At 49.4% G+C, this 19357-nt stretch overlaps 1 protein-coding gene and 1 pseudogene across 3 annotated transcripts in view; both read left to right on the forward strand.

The window, feature by feature from the left end:
• Positions 1-19357, forward strand: part of ATP2B2 (ATPase plasma membrane Ca2+ transporting 2) — a 180572-nt gene that overhangs the window by 88765 nt on the left and 72450 nt on the right. For all 3 annotated transcript variants that reach the window (XM_011370565.1, XM_011370563.1, XM_011370564.1), the window contains 2 exons: positions 5412-5669; positions 6895-7020. In XM_011370565.1, coding sequence (XP_011368867.1) covers positions 5412-5669; positions 6895-7020 — 384 coding nt within the window. The remainder of the gene's footprint in view (positions 1-5411; positions 5670-6894; positions 7021-19357) is intronic.
• LOC111745995 lies at positions 5881-5999 on the forward strand (annotated as a pseudogene).

Consider the following 19357-nt stretch of genomic DNA (forward strand, 5'->3'; position numbering starts at 1 on the left):
GGAGGGTTCTGGAGCAAAACCAGTCTTCTCAAAGTCAGGACTTAGGACTCCTAAAAGAAAACTTGGACCTAACCTTTCATGCTAGAAACTGAGCGCCTTCTAAGGGCTCTAGGGCTTTACCAACTCGATGGCTGCTTTTCTTTCTGATGGCAAAGTCTTTTAAACCTACATCACATGATAGATAAACAGATACACACACACATACTATAGAATATGTCAGATCATATAAGATATATTGTTCTGTTATTAGATTTTTATAATCTGATTTTTCATTAGTAGGATATTATAAACACTTGTCTTTGTTATTAATTATGTCCTAATGTTTCCTAATGAATGTGCTACATAAATAGGTTTGCTGCTTCAGGAAAGCAAATAAAAAAGGAATAGCATGTAAGGAATAACCATTATGGGCCTAATTTCCCCAAATGAAGAGGTGGTCTCTGAGGTTCCCTGAACACACCTGTCCCCGCCACCCTCTCCCAAGCCAGAGTTGCCCAAGAAACAAGATAACCAAGTCTATTAAGCCAACTGCCTCAATTTTATACACAATATTACTAAGTTGATTTTTTTCTTCATGACCTCTGTCCAAAGAGGGCTTAAAGATATATGAAAGACACAAGATGAGGTCAAATAGGAAGCCAAACAGAAAAGGAATGGAAGCAAATAAACCAGCTATATTTGCTACTGTGATAGAGATATAAATTTGACTTTGAGCTTCCTGGCAGCCAATGCAGAAAGGGAATCAGGATGATTTGCATAGCTCAATTTATCAACAGAAGGAAAAACAGTTCTTTAGGAACATAGCATGTTCCCAGACAATGAATTCTGGGATGAACTTTCACATAGAACATTACGAGATGCATAATGGGAAGCATTCTTTGTAAAAGTTGTATAAAAAATGTAGAAGGTTATACATGGCTACTTGAATAAATCTTGAACAGAGCTAAGGATGCAACACAAAAGCATAATAACAGTGATAATTGTTCTTACTATTTTTATAGCCACCACTAGTTGTGAGCTTTTACGGTAGAAGTTCGCTTGATCCTCACAACAAGCCAGTAGATAGGTGCTATTTTAAACCAAGGCTCTAAGATAGGAAATGACTTGCTCAGTCACACTCTAGGACGTGCAGAACCATGACTCAGACTGAGGCGTTCTGGCTTCTGAGCCCTCCTTCCTATCCCTCAGCTGCATTTCCTCAGAAAGGGACAAGGTTGAGGCAGTGCCAGTCAGGTAAATGACCTCATGCGACCCAATTTAGTGGACTATTAGGACCCAGAGGGCAGGTGGTGGAGGGGTGTGGTAGGAACACGTGCTGAGCTCCCAGTGTGTGCCGGGGGAGCCTCCCCACAACCCTCCAAAGAGATGGCTGCAATCACCTCCATCTTCGAGAGGTGTAAACCGAGGCCCAGAGGGGAGGACTTACCTAAGGCCACACAGCTCATAGGCAATAAGGCCAGATTTGAAACCCAAGTCTTCTGGTTCTTTCCACTGTCCCTCCCTGCCTCCAACTGAGACTGTAGCTCAGACCACACTCTGGGTCGATGAGGACAGCTGCGCACTCTCCAGCCTCAGAGTGAAGTCCCTGCACATTGTAACTATACTAATTTCTCCCACGACACCCAGGCCCGGCCTGAGCTCTGAGCTCTGAGCTCTGGACTGTCCGTTTTGCCAGGACCACCCCCCTGCCAAGTCAGACATGGGCTTCATCAGTTATATATAAAATGATTCTGGTGATGGACTAATGGGCTGTAGAGTGCCTTGCAGCACCCACAGCCTTCCCCTGTTTGCTTTCATGGCTCAGAGACCTCCAGACATTTGTCAAAGGTCGCATAGAGCACATCTGAGGAAGGGCTGGGTCTAGCACACCCAGTCCTCCCAACTCCCTGTCCATGAAAGCTCTCCTGGTGCCAGAGTGCTAGCAGAGTGACAGGCATATAGGAGGTGCTTAGAAAACATTTGTGGCTTGACCAATTTTGAGGGCCCTTATTCAATGGTAGGCCCTGGTAACCACCTAAGAGGTAGCTTGCCATTTTACTGGTAAACAAGCACAGGGAAGCTCAGAGAGGTCACACGATTCCCCAAGGTCACACAGATAGTAAGCAGCCATGCCCTAGAAAACCCCAGGTCCAGGGAAAGCAGCTACAAGTTCCCCAGACCCTGTGGTCATATCTCTAGATCCTGTCCCTGCCCCAGTCCAAGAAGGGCCCAGAGGAGAGCTCAGCAAGGCCTGCCCACTCCCCTCTTTTTTCCCCTTCCTGGTCTCATCTGCCTAATTGCACTAGGGATGGCAGGAGTTGTTCGCAGGATTCAGCAGCTCACAGTGTCTAAAGACCTAACCCAGAGTTCCCCACCGTTCTGGCCATCCCAAGGCACCATGTACCTATCAAAGAGTTTTAAGAAGGAGATAAAAGCTAACAGGCTTTTGCTAGCAGAGAGTGCTCTCAAGGGCCCACAGTGTTCCTTGGTATCAAATCAGCAAAGGCAGCAGGCAGGGTTGGGAGTCAAAGGAACAAATCCTGCTTAACCACCATGCCTTGGTTTCCAGAAGCCAGTCCAAGGAGAGCAGCTCATGAAAAGAGAAAGACCGGTGTTTATCATGTATCGAGATGGCGATGTGCCAGGCCCTTACTAGGTCCAGGCCTCACAAAGTCCCTGGGGTTATCCAATTTTACACCTGTCCAAACAGGCTCAGAGAGGCTAAGTTACTTACCCACGGTCACACAGCAGAGCCTGGATATGAAGCCAGGTCTTTCTAGTTCTAGAACCTGAAGATTCTCCATTGCCCTGGGCTGTTTCTAAGTGTCCTAAATGCTGCAGTAACTAATGGGAGGCCCGTTGATGAAGCACACAACAGGGCAAGAGTGGCCTTCCCATGTACAGAGTATGTAGCAGGGGCAGGGGATAAGAGAAGTCCTGTAAAGCGAAGCACTGGGCTCTGTATTTCAAATCACTCCCCCGAAGTCCAAGAGGATGCATCTCCATTTAATAGGTTTCCATTTAGCAAGGTCCACCTGTGTTTCCCAGTTTGGGGGTTTTTATTGGTGTCATTCATGGTGGGAGAAGGGCACTCTACTTCCCCTCCTCCTGTCATCACGTGGTCTCCAGCTGTATCCCTTCCATAACACGGGGCTTGAGGCTCCATTCAGGCTGGCTGTGGGACTTGAACGCAATGATGCATGCCAAACACTGGGCTACAGGAAGCAGCAGCTTTAACTGAGCATATAATGTGTGCTCACTGCAGTCATGCTTTACATGAAGGCTCTCCTTCTCAACCGCCTAGGAGGGAGTACCTGTCATTACCCCCATTCTGCAGATGAGAAAACTGAGGTACTGTGGTTCAGTAGCTAGCTCATGGGTACACAGTTGTTAAGTTAGCATAGCTACAATTTGAACTCAGGGCTGGCCTGCTGTCAGTTATCATCAGCACAATTATAAGTACCACCAAAGGCTGGTCAAGTTAACAGTTTAAAATTGTTGGAAAAGTCTGAAATTCCCAAAGGGAAAAACAGAAGTGACCTTGAGAACCTCATGCAATGATATGGTTGTTAACTAGTCTTCAGCGAACAGCTGGTTCAGTGATGTTGAATTTTTCAGTGACACATGCTGCTGGGCTGCAATCATTCTATACCATCCCAAGCCTGGACTCTCCCAGGAATTGGGAGCCAAAAACCATTTCCTGGTACTACTTGGCCATCTTGTCGTGTTGCTTCTGACCCCTCGCTTACCAGATGCTTTGCCGGGGTTTCTTAAAACTGCTGTTCTCTCTTCCTTGGGATTGAATTGGACTTCCAGACAATCAGCCACAGGTCTACTTTCTACTTTTCTACTTTCCCACATGAGACCAGCACGCGACAAGGGGCGCTGGGCTCAGGACAGTGGGCAGGCCAGGTCCAGTGTCAGATTCCAGGTCCAGGTCTAGATTCAAACTCTAGATCTGCTGTGTAACCCCAGGTGAGTCTCTGCCCCTCCCTGAACTGTTTCCCTTTCTCCAGTAAGCTTGAGGATTAAAGTGAATGTTTGGCATATAACAGGCATTACAAATAGCCCAGTCCACTGCCTGGCACCCGTGGAAAGAGACCACTCTGAGTTCTTCAGGAGCGGATGGTCAGACACTGCTCATGGTCACTTTCTATGGAGAGGGCCATTCTCCACTCCCCAGTGGAAAAAAAGGCTGCACCACCCACCTTCGCTGTGTCATCTCATCTCTCTGGGCCTCAGTTTCCTCATATCTTAATAGGGGTAATGCTGATCATTCCTTGGATCCTTATGGAAAATCAGGAGACAAGGTGTGGGGAAGGGCTTTGAAAGGCCCTAGCCCTTGACACCATGTGGGCAGGACTTGCCTTTGAGTCTGAGGCCTTTATAATCAAATGTGTAGGGTGGCTTTTTTTTTTTTTTTTTTTTTTTCATATGGTGGGCCTGGCAGGCCTCAAGCAATTTGAGGGCCCGGACTGGAACATTCAGTTGGATGAAGGTGTGGGATGCGGGGTCAGAGAGGTCAGGCAAGCGGCTCAGCTTAAGTGTGTTGGTGTCCTAACGGTGCAGTCAAGGCGCTGATCCAACAAAGGCCGAGAAAGAACTTCCTGTGGCTACGCACTGGCCAGAGCTTTCACCTTCTTCTCCTTGACCCCCAAAGGTGGTCCAAGTGACCCCCACTTTGCAGATGAGGATGCTGCAGCTCATAGAGGGCAGTGACTTACCTAGGGCCATGCAAGGGCAGCAGCGGGACTAGGACCAGCTCGTCGGAGGTCAGGTCCAGGGTTGTGGTTCCCGACCCCCGGCCTAGAGATCTGCCTCATCATTACTGGAAGAATGGAAGGAAAAGACATCAACAAAACTTCATTTTAGACCCAAAAGCAGGTGTAATATTGATTGACCTCATTCAGTTCCAGCCTCACTTTTTCTCTTTTCTCATGAACCAGGCCTCTCTGCTCACCGGGTCTGTGCTAGAGATGCCATGGACCTCGCTTCATTAAATTTGAACCCTCACGATAGGTCTCCAAAACAAAGAATATTCTTCTCATTTTATACATGAGAAAACTGAGGTTCAGAGAGGTGAATTTGTTTACCCAAGATCTCACAGCTAAAACAAAGGCAGAAAATCGAGGTAGCTAATAGGTTCTGAAGCCAGGCATCCTAGCTCTCCACTTGCCCTTCTTAGCTTAGGCAAGTCAGTTGGGCTCTCTGAGAAGCCTATTTTCATATCTGAAACGGGCAGAGTAAGTGCTCCAAGATGATGTGTGTGAAGCACTTTGCACAGGGCTTGGCACCCAGACACACTGAATAAAATGATCGCAATCATCCAATTAGCAACATTTTTTACTTGACAGAGCTGAGATTTAAATCCAGACCCATGAGGCCCCTTCTGCCTAGCTAACCCCACCCCACCTGCTTCCTTCTCTCTGCAGGATGTGCAACAGCCCAGGCCGGGGCAGAGGATGAAGGGGAGGCTGAGGCGGGCTGGATCGAGGGGGCAGCCATCCTCCTCTCAGTCATCTGTGTGGTCCTGGTCACGGCTTTCAATGACTGGAGCAAAGAGAAGCAGTTCCGGGGCCTGCAGAGCCGCATTGAGCAGGAGCAGAAGTTCACCGTGGTCCGGGCTAGCCAGGTGGTCCAGATCCCTGTGGCTGAGATTGTGGTTGGAGATATCGCCCAAATTAAATATGGTAAGTGTCCTAGTTACAGAGCCAGGTGTTAGAGCTGGAGTCTAGGCAGAGGTGGGACAGGCCAAGCAGACACAGAGAGGCTGGCTCAGGGAAGGGAGTGGGTCCCTGAAAGCTGATCCCAAGCCAAGATATCTTCTGAGATCTTTTGGAAATTGAAGGCTATTTCCTGGAGAGGATAAGATTCCAGAATTCATTTATATCAGAAATAGCAATCTACGGCCATGCTACCCTGAACAAGCCCGATCCCATCTGATCTCGGAAGCTAAGCAGGGTTGAGCCTGGTTAGTAGTCGGATGAGAGACCACCTAGGAAGGCCAGGTGCTATAGGCGTAAAAAAATTAAAAATAAGGGATTGTAAGCTGACAAGGTCCTCGCAATCTGTGAGGTCAACCAAGGGTTGCCTCGTCTTAAAAAAAAATAGCAAATACATGGCACATGTGCCACCACTCTCAAAACCTCACCCATAATAGACATTAATAATCAATCACAGCTCAGAACCTAGATACAGCCTCAGAAGGCTTCTCAACACAACACTCCAAGGACCACTAACACTCAGAATGGTCTTATGAGCTGAAATCCATTTCCCATCCCTGATTTAGCTGTTGATGGATGGTTGTTGGGCTAGAGAAGGTATTGTGGGGAGTGGACGTGGATGAAGGACCATTCTGAGCCTATGATAATGCCATGAAGAGAGGAGGCAAGCTGATGCCAAAGGGATTTAGATGAGATATGTCCTGGATAAGTAAAGGCAAAAGACAGGAGAAAGATTGGAGTGTCCCTCCTCACTCAGCTCTCAGGAGCTTGCGTTCCTCTGATAATGTACCAGTCTTAGGGTCTCCTCCACCTAGCCAAGATGGACTAGTCTCTTCCAAAATAATTCCCCAATTATAGCCGAGACCAGAGAATGAATCATTGAGAAAATAAAGCCCAAAATCCACACAAGACCAAGAGAAGCAGTTAATAAACTAAAGAACATGCCCATTTGAGCTAAGATCATTGTTGGGCCCAACCTCAGCCCTCCAGGCCTTGTACCATTCACCTTGGCTCCAGTCTTCGGCTGCCTATTGGCCTGTAACGGGCACCATCTTGGTTCCTGCACCCTGGGAGCTCTAGACAGCCAGTCCCCATTGGTGAGCCTTCCCTTGTAATCACATCTTTAAGGAAATATTTTAGCCTCTCCAGCCACCTGAGACCCTGCTGACTCCCTTACCCTTCCTCCCACCAGGTGACCTCCTACCTGCTGATGGTCTCTTCATCCAGGGCAATGACCTCAAGATTGATGAAAGCTCCTTGACAGGGGAGTCTGACCAGGTGCGCAAGTCTGTGGACAAAGACCCCATGCTGCTGTCAGGTGAGCTGCAGCCCGTCAGTGGGCTCACTCCCATTGCCTATTCCTGCTCCCATGTGGAAGGGGGTGCCTATGTCTCCTTCATGAGGCTGGAGGGCCTCAGAGACTTTGATCCTTGGCTTCAGGTCTCTGGCCAGCTCAGGCCCAAATGAGAACTTCTTCTCCTTTCCCCAGTGAACATGCATTGAGCCTACTATGCACTCAGTGCTGCTCTAGGCCCTGGGGATAGCAGTGAATAAAATCAATGAAGAATCCCTGCCTTCATGGAACTTATCTCCTAGTGACTTGGCTTTCTGAATTCTAAGGTTTGTTCTCATCAGGGATAAGAAAGAATCAGTCAGGTGACAGTCATTTTGAACACCTCCTGTGTGCCAGGCACTGGACTGGGTCCTGGGGAAGAATGAGGCAGATGAGGCTCCAGCCCTGAGGAGCCTGTGGTATAGTGAGGAGAGAGAAGCAATGGGAAAATTCTAGGAGATGATAAGTATATGACAAAAATAAAGTAGGGCAATGGGAGGCAAGTGGCCAGGAGGTCAGGGGAAGCCATGCGTGAGCTCAGGTATGAATGATGAGCAGGAGCTGGCCTTGTGACTGTCTGGGGAAAAGTATACCAGGCAGAAAGAACAGCGGCTGCAAAGGCCCAAAGACAGAACCATCCTTGAGGATTGTGAGCAAGATGGAGAGGCAGAGAGGCCAGATGTCAGGCCATGTAGGCTGTGGTCAGGAGTTCGGAAATTTTCTGAGTTGATGAGGATTCTCTGGAATGGTTTTAAGCAATGAGCTGATCACATTTACGATTTTTAAATCTCACTATAGCTGCTGCAAGGGGCAAGAGAGCAGGCGGGGAGACCCTGCAGAGGTGAGGCACCAGCCAGGTGATACCCCCCACAACAGGAACACTCAAAAGCCCTTATTGTACAGCAGTGCTCAGCAAATATCCTCCAATCTGCTACTCTGGGCCTGGCCCTGGGCTGAGCACCAGGACCCACCTCTAGCCTTAGGAACCCCCAGTCCAGATACGCTGGAGTCAGCAGACCTGCAAACTGCTAATTTCACAGTAGAAAAGTGAGGAAGGTGTGAGAAAGCCAAGAAGGGAACAGAAAAGGGGGCTGGAATTGAGCTGAGCTTTAAAGGGTAGGTAGAAGCCCAACAAACAGTTGTAGAAAGAGGGCCTTCCCAGCTGAGGCAAACATGTGAAAGGCACAGAGGTCTGAAGGAGTGTGGGGACGTCCTAGAAATACAAAGAGGAAGATCAGCAGGTCTGCTGGGTAGAACGAGAGAAAAGAATGAGAGTCAGATCTGGGGCATTTAGTTATCCAGAATTTATCCAACTAGAATTTATTAAGCATCTACTGTGTGCCCGTAGTTAATTAAACAAACAAGATCCCTGCCCTCCTAGAGCTTAGAATCCAAGAGACAGACAATAAAGAAACAAGTAAGCAAACATGTAAGGTAATTTCAGATAATAATAAATCAAACGAAGACAATCCACCGTCGTAATGACATAGAGACCCAGACGAAAGGGATAGGAATCCTAGTTGGTCAGGGAAGATGTCTGAGGAGATTGCATTTGAGCCAAAACCAGAAAAATGACAAAAAAGAGCATTCTAGGCAGTGGGACAGTCCTTCATCAGCTCACCTCTGACTCATAGGATCTCAGTCTTTCCATCTGACAAACGGGGGCAGACCAGCTTTCAGAAAGACTCACATGTCCCCAGCACTCAGAGAACAAAGAAAAACCTAAAGGCCTAGAGCTCCTCCCCTAGGACAGCCAGGCAGGCCGGGGCCTGTGTCAGGTTCTTCAGACTCAGCAGAGTAGAAACATTCAGGAATCCCAGGCTCACACGTCCTCGGTCCCGGGCAGCGAGAGTGTGGGCCCCAAACCAAGAACACAGCTGCCTTCTTCTACTGCCTACAAATGTGCCACCGGTGGAGCTGCAATGAGTCCTTTGCAAGGGGAGCCAACGTTCCAGATTTTCATGTACAGCCTCCCAATGTTTAAGTGTTGGCAAGAAATTTCTATTCTTTGAAAGCCTGTGTGGGTCAAGCAACATATGGGTAGGCCCTGGAGTACAAACTCTGACCTGGGCTCATTTCTTTTGTTTTAGTTTTGTATCTTAAGATAATTCCATACTTTCGGAGAAGTTGCAAGAATAGTACAAAGAATTCCTGCATGCCCTTCTCTCTGATTCAACTGTTGTTACCATTTTGCCCCATCCGCTCTCGCAGGAGCCTCTCTCTTTCTTGTCATGCACACGTGATGGCCCTGGACCCCTTCATACTTCAGGTGTATACCCTAAGAAAAGGATATTCTCATGTAAGCACAGCACAGCTATCAATTCAGGAAACTCAACATCGACACAGTACTGTCACCTAACATAATGTCCGTATTTACATTTGCTAGATGTCCCCAAAGCATTCTCCAGCTGGGACCCAGTTCAGGACACTCTGTGGCATTTAGATGTCCTGCCCCTTCAGCCTCCTTGAACACAGTGTAGTTCTCAGCCTTCCTTTACCTTCCATGGAAGGCCAATGGTTTTAAAACCTCCTAGGTCATGAATCTGCATGAGAGTCCCATGGAAGCAGTGATCCCCTCTTGTGAGAAATAAATGCCCAGACTCGTGGTTTTGAAGCTTTTCAGAAGATCAACAGATCCTTAGAGAACCTGGTCTTGTCTCGATTTACAGCTGGGGAAACTGAGGCCCAGACCAGGAGTGTCAGGCCCCACAAAGGGCAGGGCCAGAGTGAGACCCTCAGCCCTCCAGCCTCCAGCCCTGTGCTCTCCCCACAGCCCCCATGCATGACCTCACCTCCAAGGACCCCATGACTTTTATTACCCAGCAGCATGGCCTGTGTTGAAGCATCTTATGGTAAATTCCATTGGGAAACCAATGACTAGATGCCATCAATGGGGCTGTGGAAGAGACGAGCCGGGAACCAGGGTTGGGACTGTTCTCAAAAACAGCAAGGTCTGGCTCCAGCAGGCCCACAGGCTTGGCCTCCTGCAGGACTCCCACCCTCCTCCATCACCCCTGGAGCCAGAGCGTTAACAGCAATAGGTTGCACAGGACATCAGCAGACCCTCTTAGGCCTGCTGCCCACCCCACCCGCCAAGTGAGCCGGACCTGCCAGCACTGCCGCCACCTCTAGAGGGTCTAGGACGACGCCATGACTGCAGGAAGGCCCAGTCTGCCACTCAGCCCGTGCTCTCTCCATTACACTACCCTGCCTCTTCTCTGTGAGAGGCAGTGGGGTGTAGTGGAGAGAGCATGGGTTCAAGTCCCGGCTCTGCTGCTCACAACTGTGTGACCCTTGGCAATCACTCAACCTCTCTGAGCCTGAAAGGCCACGGGTGGGCGGAGGGGCTTGGGGTTGAGCTTGTACCAAAACCTACCTCACAGGGCTGTCGTGAGGGGGACGGGTTTGTGGACACTGATATGCTTTGCCGACTGTCTAGTGCTCTGTGAGTGTGCATCACTGCTGTTATTAACTGCACTGACAACAATAATGACGAGAGGACTGCAGCTGGGCTGGGAATTGTATGGCTTTGCTTGGTGCTTATGCCTGGAGGCAGATAATGATTCCCAGAAATGGCCTCCATTGCTTCTTCACATTTCTATCCCCAGAAAGAGACCTTTTAGAAAGTACGACCTCACCCCTCTCCCTGTCTAAAAACAGACCTGGGAAGTCAAAACCAGGAGAACAAGGAGCACTGGGTTCAAGCCCTAACCTGTGTCTCATGTGCTGTGCAGCCTCAATCAGCCATTTGCCCTTTCTGGGCTCAGAAGCCTCATTTTATAAAACTAGGCCCCTCTAGCTCTGCAAGTGGGGGCTCAGTGCACCCCATTTGCCACTGTATGAGCCTTTGGCCCCAAGACAACCAATAGCTGGACCAGGCCAGGTGTGGGCCATTTCCTGCTGCTCAGAGCAAGTCTGAGGCAGAGATGGGCTTCAAGCCTGATGTCAAGTTATCACCCACCTCTGCTGCCAGGTCAAAGGCAAGATTCAGGTGGGACAGGATAGGCCATCCAGTTGGCAGGAGTCACAGTGTTCCCTGGGCCTGAGCTCCTGAACTCATAGAAGGACAGGAGCTGGATGGCTGACACAGCGCCCCCACCACTCTCCTGCCTCCATCTCACTTCCTGCCTTCTGACTCTGCCCATAAGCCTTCCTGGCAAGGTGGAAATAACAGAGACTGGAGCCTCACCGTCGCTCCACCCTAGCGCTCCCCTCACAGGCTGAATGCAGAGGTGACCTCTCAGGGCTGCTTCCCTGTTTATGAAATGCCCGAGGTGGTGGTGGTGATTACCTCACAGAGTAACTGTGACAGCCAGGTGTAGAAAGCAGCTCAGACAGTACTTGACACATAGTGAATGCTCAATAAATATTAAGTCTCCTCCTCCTTCCCCCAAAAAATACTTTCAGTGGCTCCTCATTGAATACCAAGCAGAGACCCAACTCCACAACCCTCCATGCAGGCTGCTCCACGATCCAGCTTCTCTCCTGCTGCTCCCATCATGAGCCCTGAGCTTCAACCCAGCTGATCTACTGCCGCCACCCTGTCTCATCTACCCGCCTTTGCCTGGGCTGTGCCCCCTGCCAATCCACTGGGCCCTTGGGACTCTCTTGTCTTGTGCTGTTGTTAATCTGTATGTCTGTCTGCTCCCCTGAACCCCAACTACACTGTGATCTCCTGGAGGGCAGGGACCACAGGGGACCTTCCCTTCACATCCCAGAGCCCAGCACAAAGTTGGCACTCCACCATATCTCTCCGACAAATCAAAGAGTGTGACCCAGGCAGGAGGCTCCACATTTGGTCAGTTTGTCCACAAAGGCCTTTCTGCTGGTCCCATCCAAACTTTTCGAGGTTCAACCTTATAATGGAGGCAGCCCTACCCAACCCAGGCGTGGCCCTTGTCTCCAGGGGACCCAGGGGACCCATACTTCATCGTTAGTGATAAGACCTAAGCCAGACCTCCCCATTTTACAGAGGACAAAACTAAAGTCCAGAGAGAGGGCTGGCCTCAGGTCACACAGCAAATCAGAAGCAGACTCCAGACTAGTTCCCAAGTCCCCTCCTCCTCAGCCCAGAGCCCTCTCTATCTGCCCCCAACCATGCTTGTGTATTCTGAAGGGCTCGCGGGAGCTTAGAGGAGTTGGGGGGCTATAGGATGATACCCAAAAGACCATAGACAGTGAGGTCCAGGTGCAAGGCCTTTCTGGGGATCCCCACACCCAAAGGGTTCTGACTTCTACCCCCAGCCCAAAGACCCTGAAGTTTTCCTTTGAAAGATTTAGCTATCCAGGCTATGACTTGTGTGCCTATGGTTCTACCATTAGAGCCACGGCTGTTGAGATTAAGCATTGCCCTCTGCAGGCAATCCTGGAACTGAGGTGTGACAGCCTAGGGGGATGACCTGGTCCACTCGATTCTTCCTCTGGCAGGAAGGACAGCCAAGCTCTGAGGTCCTGGTAGGGAGGGGAGAGGGATGGCTCTGTGAAGATTAGAGAGGAAGGCAAGGCTGGGATGAATTTGACCTTTGTAAAGCCATCAAGATGGCTTCTTGGGGATGTGGGGTTCTCCTTGATAAATGTAATACATGCCCACCGTGGAAAACACAAACAAGGAAACAGCAGTAAAAAAGGAGCTGGAATTTGAGCTATAAGCCAGGCTTTGCTGTGGGAGGCCAAGAGGAGACTCACATTCAGAGTCTGCCCTCAAGGGGTTCACAATCTGGTGGGGAGCAGGTCTGGAAGCACCCCCAATGGAAACCACAGGGTCAGTTCAGAGGAAAGAGGTGAAGTCTCTTTGTGGGGGTCAAGAAGGTCACCTCAGAGGAGGGGCATTCATCCTGAGCCTTGAGGAGGAGGTTTTGGACGAGAGGTAGAAGGTCATTCAGGCAGTGGTAACTGCGTAAGCAAAGGGGATCGGTGGGGGCTGGACACAAAGGTCCAGTGAACTGTACACACTCCCCAGGCAGAGGCCACAGGACAGAAATCAGTCGTCAAGAGCCAGAAGATTGGGGTCTGACCCAAGAGGTGCTGACTGAGGGTGTCTGAGCTGGGGAACAGTGGTCATAGCTGAGGCTAGGGCACAGAGGGAAGCGGACCCACAACCCCTCTGGTCCACATAGTGCTGGGGCCTGGAGGACCACCAAGGGCTCAGTGAAGCCTGGACAGGAGGTACGCTGTGCCTTTACCTGGTGTCCCCTGAGTTGTGGCCAGAGGCCACCTCCCTGACTTTTTCCTCCTTCCTCCCTCCTTCCCGGTACAGAGCTGCCAGCTCCCTGCTGTGATGGAAGCGATTAGATTAGAAAGTGATTTGGGGTCTGATTATCTTGGGTGGAAATTGGCCCCCTGTGTCTTTTTCCATCCTGCTTAGAGCTGGAAAGGTGGGGAGCATGCCACCCAGGCAGAGCAGACTTTTTACGAATGTGTTCGAGACCAGGATGTGAGGGCCTTGTTTCCTATAGGGGAAGGTGGTGTCTGACAAAGAGGATAGCCCTTCACCACCAATAGCTGGACCAGGCCAGGTGTGGGCCATTTCCTGCTGCTCAGAGCAAGTCTGAGGCAGAGATGGGCTTCAAGCCTGATGTCAAGTTATCACCCACCTCTGCTGCCAGGTCAAAGGCAAGATTCAGGTGGGACAGGATAGGCCATCCAGTTGGCAGGAGTCACAGTGTTCCCTGGGCCTGAGCTCCTGAACTCATAGATGGACAGGAGCTGGATGGCTGACACAGCGCCCCCACCACTCTCCTGCCTCCATCTCACTTCCTGCCTTCTGACTCTGCCCATAAGCCTTCCTGGCAATGTGGAAATAACAGAGACTGGAGCCTCACCGTCGCTCCACCCTAGCGCTCCCCTCACAGGCTGAATGCGGAGGTGACCTCTCAGGGCTGCTTCCCTGTTTATGAAATGCCCGAGGTGGTGGTGGTGATTACCTCACAGAGTAACTGTGACAGCCAGGTGTAGAAAGCAGCTCAGACAGTACTTGACACATAGTGAATGCTCAATAAATATTAAGTCTCCTCCTCCTTCCCCCAAAAAATACTTTCAGTGGCTCCTCATTGAATACCAAGCAGAGACCCAACTCCACAACCCTCCATGCAGGCTGCTCCACGATCCAGCTTCTCTCCTGCTGCTCCCATCATGAGCCCTGAGCTTCAACCCAGCTGATCTACTGCCGCCACCCTGTCTCATCTACCCGCCTTTGCCTGGGCTGTGCCCCCTGCCAATCCACTGGGCCCTTGGGACTCTGTTGTCTTGTGCTGTTGTTAATCTGTATGTCTGTCTGCTCCCCTGAACCCCAACTACACTGTGATCTCCTGGAGGGCAGGGACCACAGGGGACCTTCCCTTCACATCCCAGAGCCCAGCACAAAGTTGGCACTCCACCATATCTCTCCGACAAATCAAAGAGTGTGACCCAGGCAGGAGGCTCCACATTTGGTCAGTTTGTCCACAAAGGCCTTTCTGCTGGTCCCATCCAAACTTTTCGAGGTTCAACCTTATAATGGAGGCAGCCCTACCCAACCCAGGCGTGGCCCTTGTCTCCAGGGGACCCAGGGGACCCATACTTCATCGTTAGTGATAAGACCTAAGCCAGACCTCCCCATTTTACAGAGGACAAAACTAAAGTCCAGAGAGAGGGCTGGCCTCAGGTCACACAGCAAATCAGAAGCAGACTCCAGACTAGTTCCCAAGTCCCCTCCTCCTCAGCCCAGAGCCCTCTCTATCTGCCCCCAACCATGCTTGTGTATTCTGAAGGGCTCGCGGGAGCTTAGAGGAGTTGGGGGGCTATAGGATGATACCCAAAAGACCATAGACAGTGAGGTCCAGGTGCAAGGCCTTTCTGGGGATCCCCACACCCAAAGGGTTCTGACTTCTACCCCCAGCCCAAAGACCCTGAAGTTTTCCTTTGAAAGATTTAGCTATCCAGGCTATGACTTGTGTGCCTATGGTTCTACCATTAGAGCCACGGCTGTTGAGATTAAGCATTGCCCTCTGCAGGCAATCCTGGAACTGAGGTGTGACAGCCTAGGGGGATGACCTGGTCCACTCGATTCTTCCTCTGGCAGGAAGGACAGCCAAGCTCTGAGGTCCTGGTAGGGAGGGGAGAGGGATGGCTCTGTGAAGATTAGAGAGGAAGGCAAGGCTGGGATGAATTTGACCTTTGTAAAGCCATCAAGATGGCTTCTTGGGGATGTGGGGTTCTCCTTGATAAATGTAATACATGCCCACCGTGGAAAACACAAACAAGGAAACAGCAGTAAAAAAGGAGCTGGAATTTGAGCTATAAGCCAGGCTTTGCTGTGGGAGGCCAAGAGGAGACTCACATTCAGAGTCTGCCCTCAAGGGGTTCACAATCTGGTGGGGAGCAGGTCTGGAAGCACCCCCAATGGAAACCACAGGGTCAGTTCAGAGGAAAGAGGTGAAGTCTCTTTGTGGGGGTCAAGAAGGTCACCTCAGAGGAGGGGCATTCATCCTGAGCCTTGAGGAGGAGGTTTTGGACGAGAGGTAGAAGGGCATTCAGGCAGTGGTAACTGTGTAAGCAAAGGGGATCGGTGGGGGCTGGACACAAAGGTCCAGTGAACTGTACACACTCCTCAGGCAGAGGCCACAGGACAGAAATCAGTCGTCAAGAGCCAGAAGATTGGGGTCTGACCCAAGAGGTGCTGACCGAGGGTGTCTGAGCTGGGGAACAGTGGTCATAGCTGAGGCTAGGGCACAGAGGGAAGCGGACCCACAACCCCTCTGGTCCACATACTGCTGGGGCCTGGAGGACCACCAAGGGCTCAGTGAAGCCTGGACAGGAGGTACGCTGTGCCTTTACCTGGTGTCCCCTGAGTTGTGGCCAGAGGCCACCTCCCTGACTTTTTCCTCCTTCCTCCCTCCTTCCCGGTGCAGAGCTGCCAGCTCCCTGCTGTGATGGAAGCGATTAGATTAGAAAGTGATTTGGGGTCTGATTATCTTGGGTGGAAATTGGCCCCCTGTGTCTTTTTCCATCCTGCTTAGAGCTGGAAAGGTGGGGAGCATGCCACCCAGGCAGAGCGGACTTTTTACGAATGTGTTCGAGACCAGGATGTGAGGGCCTTGTTTCCTATAGGGGAAGGTGGTGTCTGACAAAGAGGATAGCCCTTCACCAGCTATGACTCTGGGTGAGCCACTTCTCCCTGAGCCTCAGTTTCCTCCTCTGTAAACTGAAGGCCAGTGTGAAGACTCAGTGATGACTGGGGTGAAGGGCTTAGCACACTGCCTGGCACAGAGCAGGTGTCCTACAGAAGGTAATGCGGGCCACCGTCACTGCTGTCTGCACCCCATGAATGCAGTGAAGTGTGCCTCCCTCTTCTTTAAAGATCCACAGTGACCCCTCCCTCCATACCCACGTGACTTCTCTGGGCCTCAGTTTCCTCATCAGTCTAACATTGCTGATATTCTTTTGTGTTAGTTTCAAGTATACAGTACATTGGTTAGACATTTATGTAGTTCACAAAATGACCCTCCTCATTACTCTGTCTTCCCTCTGGCTCTACACACAGCCATTACATTAATGCTAACTGCATTCCCTATGCCGTGCTCCCGATCCCTGTGACCCTCTATCAACTACTAATTGGTACTTCTTTAACCCTTCACCTCTTTATCCCAGTCCCCCCATCCCCTCCCCTGTGGCTGTCACTCGATTGTCCTCCGTATTTGTGAGTCTGTTTTTGATTAGTTTGTTCTTTTTGTTCCTTAAGTTCTGCATATAAGTGAAATCATATGGTATTTATCTGTCTCTGTCTTATTTCACTCAGCATAATAACCTCTGAGTTCATTCATATCATTGCAAATGATAGGATTTCAATTTTTTGTGGCTCAGTAGTAATATTCCATTGTATATATGAACTACAACTTCTTTATCCAATCGTCTATTGATGGGCGTTTAAGTTGCTTCCATATCTTGGCTATTGTATATAGTGCTGCCATGAACATAGAGATGCATAGATCTTTACGAATTGTTTTGATTTTCTTTGGATAAATACGTGGAAGTGCAGTTGCTGGGTCAAAAGGTAGATCCATTTTTAATTTTTTGAGTAACCTCCAGACTGTTTTCCATAGCAGCTATACCAATTTGCAATCCCACCAACAGTGTGTGAGGGTTCCCTTTTTTCCACATCCTTGCCAGTTCTAGTCGTTCTTTGATTTATTATGATAGCCATTCTGACCAGTGTGAGGTGATATCTCATTGTGGTTTTAATTTGCAATTCTCTGATGCTTAGTGCCCTTTAAGTATCTTTTCATATGTCCATTGGCCATCTGTATTTCCTCTTCGGAGAAGTAATATTGCTGCTATTTAGCAACCCCTCTTTTCAGCACCCACCCTAGCTGAGCCAGTGCACAAGAAAGCATTTTGTCAGCATGTTATTATAATCACCGAGATTCCATTACTGGGCCCTAGTTCTCCCAGTTTGTGTCCCTTGGGCGGTAGGTGGGCTCCAGGGTCTGCCAGTGATGGGAAGACACCAGGCCTGCGGTGCTTGGCCTGGAGTCAGTGTCCAAGCTCATTTTGTGGTCTCTGCTATTCCCTGCCCAAGGACAAAAGAGCACTGTCCTTCTGTCCTGGGAATGAGCAAGGAGCCAGCAGAAGAGCTCGCCATCTGAGGATCTGGGTTCTATTACAGCTCACAGGTTTCATGGCCCCTCTGGGAGACTTCGAGACTTGGTTTACCCATCCATGGATAGACAGACTGACCTTTACCTGCCTTAAAAGAACTTACTGGAGAGTGTCTATCTGTCTGTTTGTAAAGAACTTTAAGAGCCTGAGATCCTGGGGGCCAACATGCTAGAACACCACACATACACAGTTACATGCGCACGCACACACACACACACACACACACACACACACAAAAACATGTACACACATATATACATAATCTCAAGATATCGCTCATATCCTAGAACAAAAGGGAAGGAGTGGGTGAAACCTCTTGAAACGCGAAAATAGATTCCTTGCTTTAAAGGAAAGTGCTTCAAGTCCTAACTCAGAACCTCTTGACACTTATTTTAGATACAATTCTAATGAGTTTGTTGTGTAAAATTCAAGTCTAAGGCAAATTAGAAAACAAAGAGAAAGCTGTTAGAGATAAGTTTCCCTGAAAACGGAGAAATGGCAATCTCCTCAATCTTGAGGAGAAAGAAGGAAAAACTCTAAAAAGAGTTCAAGAAGCAAGTCATCAAGGCTGTTTAGCATCGGAGCTCAGGCCCTTCAAACCCTGTATAGCAAACCCAATGTAATTACTACCATGCAGCCTAAGGATGGCCTGAGACACTGCTCCAGGAAAGGACCTGATTCTCTCCAGGTGTGCCCTAAGCCTTCTGCAGGTGACACCACTCAGGCCCAGTCAGCCATATGTGCCAACTCTCTTTTTGTGAGTGGCCCATCTGTTCTGTGAAATCCTCTAGCCAGGACACAGTGGCCATGCATCTCCAACACCAGCCTGTAGGTAAAGAGCCATTGGTCTTCTGCTGTCAGAACTGGGCCGTCATAGCTGCTGTCTATTTCCTGCACTGGGTCCCAGCCACCCTCCCTGGGGTCATCTTGTTTCCTCAGTGAGGACACAGCTTCAGCAGGTTTCTCTCTCTTTTTTTTTTTCATATTATTTTTCCAATTATATTTATCATGGTAAAATATACATAATATAAAATTGACCATTTGAACCATTTTTAAGGGTACAGTTCCATGACAGTAAGCACATTCATACTGTTGTGCAACCATCACCACCATTCGCCTCTAGAACTTTTTTCATCTTGCAAAACTGAAGCTCTACCCATTAAACACTAACTCCACATTTATTCCCCGCTCTAGCCCCTGGCAACCAGCATCCTACTTTCATCTCTGAATCTGACTACGCTAGGGACCTCATGTAAACAGAATCAAACAGTATTTGTCTTTTTGCGACTGGCTTATATCACTTAGAATAGGGTCCTCTAGGCTTATGCACGTGGTAGCATGTGTCAGAACCCCCTTTTATTTTAAGGCTGAATAATATTCCATTGTAGGGATATACCACAAAATGCTTAGTTACCATTTCTGTGGGTTTACCTTCGCTTTTTATTCTCACTCACTCTGCCTCAAACTCCCTGAGTGGTCTTAAACAAGTTGTTCCCTGACCCGTACGGTGGAGGGAACTTCCCTGCAGTAGCAAAAAGACCCTCTCGTCAAACAAAAGCTGACACAGAAACTCCGAAGATGAATAAAAGTGGAGGCACTGTGACTAAAGGCCTCTCTCGCCCTCTGCGGCTGTTCCTGCTGCCCCCTAAAAAAATTCCAGAGTTCTTTGGAACCCAGTTTGAAAAAC

Source organism: Pteropus vampyrus, unplaced genomic scaffold (genome assembly GCF_000151845.1).
Source record: "Pteropus vampyrus isolate Shadow unplaced genomic scaffold, Pvam_2.0 Scaffold171, whole genome shotgun sequence".
In the NCBI taxonomy this organism is placed as follows: Eukaryota; Metazoa; Chordata; class Mammalia; order Chiroptera; family Pteropodidae; genus Pteropus; species Pteropus vampyrus.